General features: G+C 50.6%; 1 protein-coding gene across 10 annotated transcripts in view; it reads left to right on the plus strand.

Moving 5' to 3' along the window:
- Positions 1–12,193, plus strand: part of ADGRB1 (adhesion G protein-coupled receptor B1) — a 276,988-nt gene that overhangs the window by 189,578 nt on the left and 75,217 nt on the right. For 8 of the 10 annotated variants that reach the window (XM_085053680.1, XM_085053673.1, XM_085053677.1 and 5 more), the window contains one exon: positions 1,637–1,778. In XM_085053680.1, coding sequence (XP_084909806.1) covers positions 1,637–1,778 — 142 coding nt within the window. The remainder of the gene's footprint in view (positions 1–1,636; positions 1,779–12,193) is intronic. The other 2 variants (XM_085053675.1, XM_085053682.1) reach the window with 1 other exon arrangement.

Consider the following 12,193-nt stretch of genomic DNA (forward strand, 5'->3'; position numbering starts at 1 on the left):
CACTTCCTCTGCACATCTGCACTCCATGTGTGACCATTTTCTAGGAGAGAGGACTGGACAAGACACAGAAGCAATGGGTGGAAAATCACTTTTTGTGCTGCTTGGGTCCCAACTCTCCCAGCACAGGACACAGAGCAGGAGATTCCCTTTTCCCCCTTCATGCTCACATGGAGATGGGCTGCAATAATTTTTCCCAATTAAACCACCCCACCTGTGGGATGAAGACCATGGAGATTTTCCCATTTACGGCCCTTTCCCCATTCTGGTGCAGCCTGAAAGGATGACAGGACAAAACAGGGATTTATCCCTTTGATGTCTTCAGGTCCCTTTGGCTGTCGGGGAGGAACATTCCTGCAGTGCCCAGAGTTCTGGGAATGTGGGGAAGAGCTGAGGTGGCTCGTGGCCTGCCTTAGGAGATCCTGGCCACTGAGAACTGGGAGGAGAGGGAAGGAGGGGAGGGTGGGAGCAGTGAATTGGGGTTCCTGTGGCTGGGGGAGGTCGATATGGGGTGTGGAGCAGGGATTTAGGGGGTGCATGGAGAGAGGGATGGGGCTATGGGGGGAGTGAGGTGTATTTTAGGTCTGTGCAACATAGTCTTTAGTGTTATATATCTATCTATCTATCTATCTATCTATATATCTATATATCTATATATCTATATATCTATCTATATATCTATATATCTATACATCTATACATCTATACATCTATATATCTATCTATATATCTATATATCTATATATCTACATATCTTTAGTGTTATATCTACATATGGGGTATGTGGGATAGAGCTATAGGGATGGGGAGGTGTATTTGGGTTGTGTAGGGACAAGGCTATAGGATGATTTATCCATGTGTGCCACATGTGGACAAATAAGGTGTGTGTCACAGGACTGTAAGGTTGTTCATGTATATGTTGGGTGGAAAGTTTATAGGTATATGTGATAAATGGGAAAGAGCTATAGGGTTAGGAAGGTGTATATGGTATATGTGGGGGAGGTCTATGGGGTTAAGATGTATATGGGATGGGTGGAAAAAGGCTATAGAGTTAAGAAGGTTTATATGGGATGTGTGGGGCAGGGATTTAGGGTTAAGGTGTATCTGGGATAAGTCGGACAGGGTTATAGGGGTAAGATGGTGTATATGGGATATGTGGGGCAGGGCTATAGGGTCAGGGAGGTATATATGGGATATGTGGGGCAGGGCTATAGGGTTATGCACGTGTGTAGTGCCTGTGTGGGATGAGGCTGTGCAGCTCTGTGTGCACACATGGGATAGGTGGGCTATAGGGTCAGGAAGGTGTATATGGGATATGTGGGGCAGGGCTATAGGGTCGGGATGGTGTTCATGGTGTATGTGGGGCAGGGCTATAGGGTTAGAGCTGTGTTTGGCCATCGTGACACCGGGCAGCCCGGGGGCTGCAGGGCGCCGTTCTCAAGTGTGGGGGTGATGGAGGGGTCAGCGCTCCGGGGACAGAGCAGCACCAGGACCAGGACGGAGCCGCAGGTCCGCCGGGGGGCTGGTGGGATGGGGGCGGGGGGGGCGCGGTGCCCTCTCCCCGCCCGCCCTGACGGCCGCTCTCCCTCTCTCCCCGCTCCGCCGCCCCGTCCCTCCCTCCCTGCTCTCCTCCCTCCAGCAGAGCCTCCGCCTCCGCCTCTCCGCCCGGCGCCTGGTCCTGGCGCGGCTGCCGAACGGTCCCGCTCGACGCCTCCCGGACCAAGTGCCTGTGTGACCGGCTGTCCGCCTTCGCCATCTTAGCCCAGCTCAGCCCCGACATGGTGAGTCCCGCCGGCTGCACCGCGGAGGGAGGAGCGGAGGGGCCGGGGAGGCTCGGGGACACGCGGGGGACAGCGCGACATGAAGCGCGAGGCGAGGGGACGCGGCCGGGATGCAGCGGAGCATCCCCGGCGCGCCGCTCTCGGGTATCGCGGAGGCGCGGCGGGGACAGCCAGCCCCGAGCGCTGCTGCAGTCCGGTGTCACCGGGACCGTGGCGACACGGCGTGAGGCTTTGCATAACCCTCCCCCTTCCTTCCCCGCCGTCCTTTCTCTCCCCTTCCCCCCCGACCCTGACCGCAGCTTTGGGGACACAACGCGCGCAGACATCGGGGATGCTGCCGCGCTGCTCCCCTCATCCTCCCCATCCATCCTTCCTTCCTCCCATCCCCGTGCCGTGCCTCTGGACGTGAATCCCGCTAAATTTTGGGAGCCACCGGCCCCCGCAAGCGTGTTCTCTCCCGTGAGCTCCCCACGCACGGAATCTTCGCACGTGGCTTATTTTGGGGGGGAGCGGAATCGCCCCGCTCCGCCTCCCTCCCCGCGCGTCTCCATCCCCGCCTCGGCGTCCTCCCCGCCACCCCGCGCAATTTTGGGGTGGGGTGATCGGGGGGTCCCCCCGCTCTGGATTCGGGGAGCGCGGAGGGGAGGAGTTGTGAAGTTTTGGCCGCTTGTCGGGGACACCAAGTCGGTGCCGCGTCTCGGACGGAGCCTCCGGAAAAGAAGTGCGAGATTCCTAGAAATTATCGCCGGGCGGCTGCACCCTGAGTCAGAGCGCGGGGAGGGTGCCAGGGCACTCAAGACCACGCTGGGGTGGGCAAAAGACCCTTCGCGGGCTCCCCTCTTCCACCTTATGGTTTTGGATTTGTTTTCCCTTTATTTATTTTTTTTTTAAGTAGTTCATCGCTTTTTGGACAGTTCCCAGGTTCACAGAGCAAAGCCACCCCCTCCTCCAGCTAAAGCTTCTCCATCTGCCTGGGCACTGGGAGTTACTGGGCCCTTGCAATTATTTACTAATTATGGCTTGCTTGTTAAATGCTGGCTTAATTCGGCAAAAGGGGAGGGGAGGGGAAGAAAAGAAGGGTGAGGGTGGTAAAGGGAGAGGGGAGATCACATTTTCCAAGATGAAGGTTTGGTTTATTATTAGAAACACTAATGTATTTGGTCCACTAGTTACCATGGAAACAACATCTGCACTGAAGTGGTTTTAAAGACACAGTGTTGGTTGTGTTTGCCCGGGTCCTGAGCAGGCCCAGCCACCACAGGGCTGGCAAATGGGCTCTGGGGTGTTGGGAAGAGCAGCTTTTGGGGTCCTCTGGAGAGAGGCACCAACTTTGTGGTCTCAGGTGGAGATATTCTGGTTGAAGGATGTTCAGAGGTAGGACTGGGAGTGTTTTCCCGCTTGGAAGGGGTCTGGAAGCAGCTGGTTGTATCAATCCTGGTATCCCTGCACCCATCTTCTTCCATGGGTTGTTGTTTCCTTGTCTTCCCATCATCAACCAAGCAGGCAGGGAGGCAGCTGCTGGATCAGTTCTCTCCAGGAACCTTCTCAAGGGGGTCAGGGTGATCTCAAGTGAGCCAGGTGGGCTTTATCCCCTGCCCTGAGAGCTTGCAGGGCTGTCTTGGAATGAACTGGATGATCTTTCACCCTTCATCCAAGGCACAGAAGCTCAAGGGTCTCTGGCTGCAGAGGTTGTGATTGATGGGTGATCCTTGTCCTGCATGGGAAGGACTCTGAGATATCCTGACAAAGTTCAGGGAGGTTGTGTGGTTGGGGAAAATAAACTGGGATTTCTGCTGCAGGGAAGCTTCCAAGGCAAAGTTAGGAATGAAGCAAGCCCAGATGTGCAGCTGAACTGCGGGTGAAGCTCCTCTGCTGCTCTGTCTTCTGGAAGTGGGCAGAGGATCAGGCAGTGTGGGAAAAGCAAAGGGAATCTTTGCCTTGGCTAAAGCAGAAGTTTCTCTAATGTGGACTTTATGTTGACACAGTGCTTGGTATGATTTAATTGAGCAGCCTGGAAAAAAGGGGTTAATTTGATGTTGCCAGATGCTGCTTCTCCCTCAGCTCCAGGTGTTGGGATGTTATCTAGGTGGCACAGGGTGGGTGTAAGCCCTTCATTATCCATGCAAGTATTTTTGCATTTGAGAGTGGGCTTGGCTGCAGGAGGATACAGCTTCCTTCCCCCAGGCATGTTTTATTATATCTGCAACTAAACTCGCAGCTGCTCCTTTGGGGTTTAGGCCTAAAATTGCTTCTTTTGACCTCTTTCCAAATCCTCTGACTGCTAGTTGGATTATGCTTTCCCAACTCATTTTTTTCCCAGCCTTGAGTCCACTCCTGAGCATCAGGATGAGTCCTTTGGCTGTGTTGGGGGGAAAACTGGGGCTTGGATATCTCCTGAGTCCCCCAGCAAAGCCAATCCAAAGGTTTGATGATGATCTGGTCATCCTCCAAGCTGATCCAACTGGGACTCATCTCCTGCCTGGCCTCCCCTGTGATCTCGCAGGGCTGTGCTCATCCAGCTCCTCATTCCCTCGGTTTCCTCCCCAAATCTCATTCTGAACAAGCCCACGTTGCCTCCTGTCCCCAGAGGTGGCATCTCGTCATCGTTGGTGTCTGCGGTGGTGACATTTATAGTGCAGTTTTTCATGTGCCTTTGGAGCTCTCAGGACAAGAAGCTCCGTCCGCCTGTGTCATTAATATTATTTATTGCTATAAATCTCCCTTCTGGAGCCTTTGGCCCTGGCAGCTTGAAATATTTGTAACCCTGCTATGGGCACAGCTCCTTTGCAGCGAAAAAAGACTATAAAAGGCTTTTGGGATGACTGTTGCTGCTGATTCGGACTGGCCAAGGACAGTTTGCCTGGGCTGGGACCTGAGAGTTGATGGTGTGGTGGGGAAAGGAAGCAGTTTTCCTTGATTTCAGTGAAGCTGGAGGCTGAAAATGCTGTGTTTTGAATCAATTTGGGAGACAGACATCTCCAAACCATGATGGAGCTGTTCGGATCCAGCTCCAAAGCTGGAGTTCAGATTTGTGTTTGATTTCCCCTGCTATTTCCACTCGACAGAGAAAGCCTCCTGCACTGGTTTGGCACAACTGCTGTTTGGCCATCATGAAAGATTAAAACCTCTTAAATTAAGGAGCACAGACAAGCATTTTGGGACTGTCTTTTTGTTTTAAGCTTTCTACCCTGACTGTCTTGGTAGGGCAGTGCCTGTGGTGCTCCACCTGCACAATAGCAGTGCTAAAAGAGAATGAGGGCTAAAGGAAACTGAAGAGCTGCGTGTGAGGCTTGTGGTGCTGTTTTTTGCAATATTTCTTGGCAATTTTTGGAGGTGGGAGGGAAGTGTAGAGCAGGAGCCTGAGGATGAGCAGCAAAGCCTTTCAATCTTTGGTTGTCTTGTTTGAGTTTGGCTCGTGTTGTCTTTGCTGCCTTCCAGGTTGTGCTTGGCCTTTATGAAGTCAATCAAGCTTTACAATTTGGTTAAGCACAGGTTGGATAGGGTTTTGGGAAAGCTGGTCTGGTGGAAGGTGTCTCTGTCCATGACAGGGAGGTTGGAACTGGATGATCTTTAAGGTCCTTTAAGGATGATTCTGTGATTTGTGCAGCACTCAGGGCTGGAGTGAGATTCTACAAATACATTTTTGCTCTCTCCCCCTCTCCTCATGTGTCCTGCCTGCAGAAATCTGGTCAGAGTGAGGCATCTGAGCTCTCCTCTCGTTTCTAGGCTTGGTGAAGATTGTGAGCTGGTGACAAGAACTTGTAGAGGTGCTGAGTTTATGTCTGCACTGAATTTTTAGGACATCTCACCTCCATGTCAGTGTTTTCTGACAGGCAAAGCACCACCAGGAAGGGTTGTAGAGCACCTGTGAGATTTTTTTGGGTTTATTGTAGCAGAGCTGGCCAGGCAGGTGAGTGTCCACAGTGAGCAGACCTGTGAGATGAGAGGAAATGGCCTCAAATTGTGCCAGTGCAGGTTTGGATTGGATATTAGGAAAAAAATTCATCATGGAAAGATTTACCAAGCATTGGAACAGCTGCCCAAGGAAGTGGTGGAGTCTTCATCCCTGGAAGTGTTCAAGAAACGTGTGGATGTAGCATTTGGGGACATGGTTTAGTGATGAACATGGTTGTGCTGGGTTGATGGTTGGACTTGATGATCTCAGAGATATTTTCCAACCTTAACAATTCCAGGATTTATATCCCAGTTGCAAGAGGCTTTGTTCAGTGTTATCTGCAGTTTGCATGGATGGAAAACACCTTAGTGGTGTTCTTCCTACTCATGGGGATAAAGCTCTTCTCTCAACTCAGAACATTTTTTAGTCCTTGAAAATATCCCATTTTGGGATGGAAAGGACCTTCAAAAACCTTGATGTGTCCCAAAGATCTTCCCTCTGAAAAGATTGCCCAGAGCTTTCTGTACTTCATGGACAGTGCACACACACAAGGTGGGTTATTTTAAGCTCCTAAAATTCTGTGGGGCCTCTCTTGCTCAGGGAGGAAATCCAGGTTTTCCAGCAGCAAAAAAAACACCCAAAAAATGTTGATGTTATGAATCAAATATTTTGTAAGTGTGTAGCAGTTCTGACAATATTTTGATGGAAAATTATGGTGGTTTCACTTAGGTAAGACTGAAGAACCTCATTTGGAGGTGAACGTTTTAACATTTATATTCTTCCATAATTTATCACGTGAGATTTGGAGTCTGGATAAGAACAAAGCCTTTTGCATACCTTGAGAATTGACAGTTCTCATGTTCACAAGCTTCCAGGTTTAGTTTATAACGATGCTGCTTTTTCTGCAGTGTTAACTCTTTAATTCAAAAGTTGGATTTTTCTGAGGATGGGAAGTTCTCGGTTTTGCCAGGCTGGAAGTCTTTGAGTCATCACACTATGGTCAGGTTGTACAGGGGTTTAAGGAAGAGTTTGGTGTATTTGGGTGTGTTGTTGAGGCTACAGCCAGAGCTTTTCTGTGCCTGCCAGTGAAATTGTGACCTTGAGCTAAACACTTCCCTGTTTTCTGCTTCCCTTTCTCCAGCTGCAGCACCCTTGCAGGTGACATCCCGGGCTCTGTGCACCCACATTTGCCCAGTGCCCCGAGCCTGAAGGGTGCTCCAGGAAGCACCAAGTGCTGTCATTTCCCTGACAGAGCATTAGGAGGCTTGGCTGGCAGGAGCTGTGCCAGGGTGAGCATTGCTGAGCCACGAACATTTGGGCTTTTGAGGTCCAAATCCTCTGCGAGCTCCCGCGTTTGAGCTGCTGGCACCTCTTCCTGCAATCACCCTGTCCTCTCCAGGATGCTGCTGTGTGTAGAGTGTCTCTTAAGAGCTGATTATGCCTCTTGAGCTGGAAATGTTGCCTAAGATTTCCTGGGGATTTGTGCTGCTGCCACTGAACTCTCCTTGGGTGCGGAGATGCCAAGGTGGGAGTGGCGAAGGGCTACTCCAGCTGGACTCCTGCTCATCCCGGGAGAGCTTCGTGCTGGGATTGGGGAAGGATATGGGCTAAGTGCTGCTGGGGATTTCTGGGCTTTGCCCATCTCCTGCTCCGTAGCAGGAGCAGCTGCTGTGTTTTCTCTGGGGTGCTTTTCCCCGAGGTCCGTGGCAGCCTGTAGGAGCAAGCTGGTGATTCTGTAAATCACAGGATGGTCTTTGCTGTGCTCAGCAGGGAGGCTCTTTTCTCTAAATCCAGTTTAGTCCTCCTGAGTGTCAGCAGGCGTGGATAGAATGGAGGAGACAAGGTAGGAACCGACTGGGCAGACAGTTTTTTCCTCCTACTCTCTTTCCTAGTGTGATTAGGAAGAAAACAGGATGTGTGATGCTATTAGGGGGCCAAACAGGCCAACCCACAGCCTAAGTCCCCCTTAAAAGAAGTCCGTTATTTTTCCAAAGCGCCCTCTTAACAAAAAGGAGTGGATTGTGTCCCTACATCGTTGCTTTGCTGGAAATCACCTGGTTTTAAAGGCTTGCTCTGTCACTGATGTGGAGTCTGTCAGTTTGTGTTGCAGAGTGAATTTGGGCTAAATCTCGTTTGAGTTTGGCAAGGACACGGAGTTAGCGCACAGATAATTTATCTTGTGTTTTAAGAGGAAGGGGATCACTGACAGAGCTTGTGGTGAGCTCCAGGTGCCAGAGGCAGCCCGAGTTTGTTATTCTGCTGGGAGAATTGACTGGAGATTGCCACTGCTGTGTGCCTTACACAAATCTCTAATAAAAGATCCCATTAGCAAATAAGTGATTGATATTGGAACGTACATAGGCAAGGCATGAGAGACGAGTGGGATCGGAATTCCCTCTCAGCGCTGCGCTGTGCTTCTAGCCGAGACAACACTTGAATATATTAAAAGAAGACAGGTAGCACAGGAGGTAATAATAGGAGGATTTGGCTCAGCATAATAAGCAGTCATCCAGCATCCCACCTCCTTGGCGGCTGTCTGCGGATTCCGCTGCCTGTCGATCCGTTGGGTACTCAGGGAGATATTCCCAGCTGACAGCTTCCCTCCCTGAGTTCCTGCTCGGCGCCGGTGGATTCGCCCAGGTCTTTAACTCCTGGCAAAACTCCAGCTGGTGGGATTGCAGCAGCGTGGGGCTGCAGCTCTGCCCCCGCCAGCCCGAGCCGGCGCAGCCCTGGCAGGGACTCTTCTGCAGGCGAATGCTGCATCACCCTCCTGTATCTCTCCATCTGAAAGGGACGTGGGAGAGGAGCAGGATCAAGTGGCTGGGAGCTTAAAGCCGTTGTGGGATTCAGTGCTTGAGCGTGAGTAATGCCGAGCCAAATTCACGCTTCGGTGGGAAGGCGAGAGCGGCGCTGGCATTAACCGAGTGACCCCCAGGAGCAGAGCAGGGCTGGGGTTGGTCTCTTGTCTTCAGCTCAGATTAAAGCCTCATGGAGAATTCCTGGGATCCTGAGTGTCCAAGCATTCCTGAGGGGTTTGGAGCTTATTCTGAGCTGCAGTGCTTAGTGGCTTGTTGCCATGAAGGCAGCTTAGCAAGTGTGACAGCTGCCCTGTTACCCTGGCCCAGCTTAAGTGCTCTGCTCAAGGAGGTGTGGATTTAAGCCAGGACACCAGGGTCTTCCCAATTCCCACTTTCCCCTTTCCTACAAGCTCAGAAAGCAGCACTCAGCCTCAGTTGTGAGCAGATTTGAGGGTGAGAAATGTGAACCAAGTGGGTGAGTGTTACCTGCCTGGAATCGCTCTGCTCTGGGTCCAGGCAGGATGACTGCTATGGCCCAGAGTGTGGGAGGGTGTGTGGGAGAGGATGATGTGTCAGAGATGTTTGGTGTGGTGCCTCCACACTGATGGTTGAGCTCTGTGAGGCATTTTGGCTCTTTCCTCAAGGAGAAAAGACTGAGGGGAAAGAGGATAATAATCTTCAAACGGGTAGAGGGTGGCTGTGGAAAGGGAATAATCTGCTCGCTGTGTCTGCTGGGGATTGCACTCAAATGGCAGAGTGAAAAATTTAATTTAGGCACAAGGGAAAACCTTCTGACTGCAGGGATAGTCCAGCACTGAGTCCATCAGCAAAGGTATTCTTGAAGAAGCTGGGGGTGGTTTTGATGGCTTTTCAGCAGGCTGAGGCATGAGCTGAGCTTGTCAGGTGTTTTCCACTCTCTTACCTTGAATTCTGTGATGCAGATCCCCTTTGTGTCTGTGCCTTGCTGTGTATAGAGGAACGTGGCAGAGGGGCAGCACATCGGTGGGAGGTGGAGGGACAGGCTGGAGGCAGGTGGAGAAGCCAAAACTCACCTCGTCTCTCCACAACTTCCCACTTCCACCTGTAGCCGCCGATCCGCAGTCATTTCACATTTACAATCTTCAATTCGTCACCTGGGAGGCTTCAGCCGCAAGAGTGCGACTTCAGCCTCCTCCATTCTGAGCCACCGAGACCCCCTGACCCAGCAGAGTGGGAAATTCAGCTGAATTTTCCATCTGGAGCGCGGGGACGCTGCGGTGCAGGCGGCTGTGGGGGCCGCGTAAACAGCACAAGGGCATTACTCATCGCGAGCCGCGGAAAGCCACGGCGCATCTGCCGTCTCCGGGATTGGTCTGTGGGCATCACAACCAGGGGAGGTTTTGAAGAGCTGGGTGGCTTTCGAGGAGCTTCTCGGGGAGCTTCTGGCAAGGCAGGGGACGGCGTGGGAGCATCACAAAGGGGTTGGGTTGAAAATGGTAACAAGTGGGTGCTGGAGGTTGGGTTTCATGGCTCGTGGGGTGGGAGTCAGAATTAGTGCTAAATGAGATTAATCTTCCTTTTCAAAGCACTTCAGGGACTGAGTAGGGTGTGTTGGAAGAGTCAGGCAAACTGTTGAGCGTTGTTTGTCTTTCTTCCATCATTCTGCACTCATCTCCGCAGTACTTTGGCCTGGAAAAGCCATTGTTTAGGTAAATTTGACAATCTTCTTCACTGCTGAGCCCCTTGTGCCCTGCCCAAAGGCTGAGGTTGCCCTTTAATTGCCATGTGGGAGGAAATGGATTCTTCATTATTATTATTTTACTACAAATGTTCATTTAAACCCAAACTGAAGCAGTTTATGAAAGGTTTGTGCCCTTCATACTTTTGCGATGAATTAATAGCTGACTGCATAAACCTCCTGGTGAGATTTTGGTTGTCTTTAAGGAAAAATGGGCAATATGTATGGGAAATAAATGTCAGAGTTGTAATTGGGAGCACTTGAGCTCAAAACGTCCCTCTAAATATTAGGAATGTCTAATCAAGAAACTGATACTGGGCTGGGTGTGATAACAGCCATCCAAAACTCATCCTGCAGCTCCATTCCTCGCTGCCTACCTGCCCTGCTCACCACAAGGATATACAGAATATATTCAATAAATCTGTGAAAGCAAAATGACTCCGCTCTTTTCCCACAAGTGAGACAATGCTTTCATTTTCCTTGACAAATGGTGCTTTTCCCTCTTTTTAAACATGGCAATCATGCCAGCTTCTCCCCAGGTGGGGAATATCCGACTTCTGGGGCCACTTGGAGTTTGTTTATATCAGCTCAGAACAGTTGTAAATCCAGGGGCTGTTACAGCTTCACTTTCCAATCACTCAGCTGTGAATGAGTTGGGGGTTGGAAAGCTGATTCCTCCAGGGCTGCTTGGGAATCACTGCTCCACATCCAAGGAATTTGCACCATTGATTCCCCCAGTGACCAGCTGCGGATGGAAACACCCTGGATCCCAGGGGTTCCTCAGATTGCAGTGGGAATAAAGCTGTCATTATCCTCATAACAGCAGAAAAACCCACTGACAATGGCTGCAATCCTTTCATCTTATTTTCTTAGCCGAGAAGCCCCTGAAAGCCTCTGAGGACTGACAGTGAATTTGGGGCATCTTTTGCTCCAAAGCTGTTGGTTCAGCCTTAGTCTGGGTGAGGAGCCATTGCCAGGGCAGGGATCTTCAGTGGTTGAATGGTGAGAGGTGGGAGCATCTGCAAGTAATAATTAAGATTTTTTGAGCCTGGAGGAGACAGGAGAGACCTCATCAGGGTCTGCAGCTTCCTCATGAGGGGAAGAAGAGGGGCAGCATTGATTTATCTCTGTGACAGTGGTAGGATGTGAGGGAATGGCTGGAGCTGTGTTAGGAGAGGTTTAGGTTGGATATCAGGAAAAAGATTCTTCATCCAGAGGGTGGTTGGGCACTGGAACAGCTCCCCAGGGAATGGTCACAGCCACAAGACTGCCAGAGCTCAAAGAGTGTTTGGACAATGCTGTCAGGGATGCACAGGATGGAATTGTTGGGGTGTCCTGTGCAGGGCCAGGAGTTGGACTGTATGATCCTTGTGGGTCCTTTCCATTCAGGATATTCTGTGATTCTGTGAATTAAGGGGATTTGGATAAAGGCAGGATTTAAGAGATGCTTCAAGTGTGTCTTGTGCATTCCTTGTTCACAACTTGTGCTGTGGAGGAAGCTTTTTTCTGAAGGATTGGTCTTCAACAGGCGAGGGAAATGGGAAAGTGGATATTTGCTGTGGGGAGAGCTGCTGGTCTGGCACCACTCTCCAGTATCAGTTTTACACTGGTAGTGTAAAACAAACAGCGGGCTGGTTTGGAGTAATTTGGTGAAATGCTGTCGCCTGGCATGGAACCAAAATACTGCTTAAATCAGGATAAACACAGTCTGGATTCTACTCTCATTTTCCATTCCCAGTCTGCCATGGACTTATTTTATTTTAGCTGTGTGTAAATCTTAGCACATTTCCCTGCAAGGTGCTCAGCTGGGAAGCTACAAGGGGTGAGGGCAACCAGCTTTTAAGTCAGTTATGGAATTTGAACTGATTGTTCTCTGTGCAGCACAAGAAAAGGACAAATCCAAGCAGGAAGGAGCAGGAAAGAAAGCTCTTTTTTAAAGTAGTTAGAGCATATGTCCCTGTGGTAAAATAATGCCAGTAATGGTAATAGTGGTGTAGTAACAATG

This window comes from Lichenostomus cassidix, chromosome 2 (genome assembly GCF_008360975.1).
Source record: "Lichenostomus cassidix isolate B80296 chromosome 2, HeHo_3.0, whole genome shotgun sequence".
In the NCBI taxonomy this organism is placed as follows: domain Eukaryota; kingdom Metazoa; phylum Chordata; class Aves; order Passeriformes; family Meliphagidae; genus Lichenostomus; species Lichenostomus cassidix.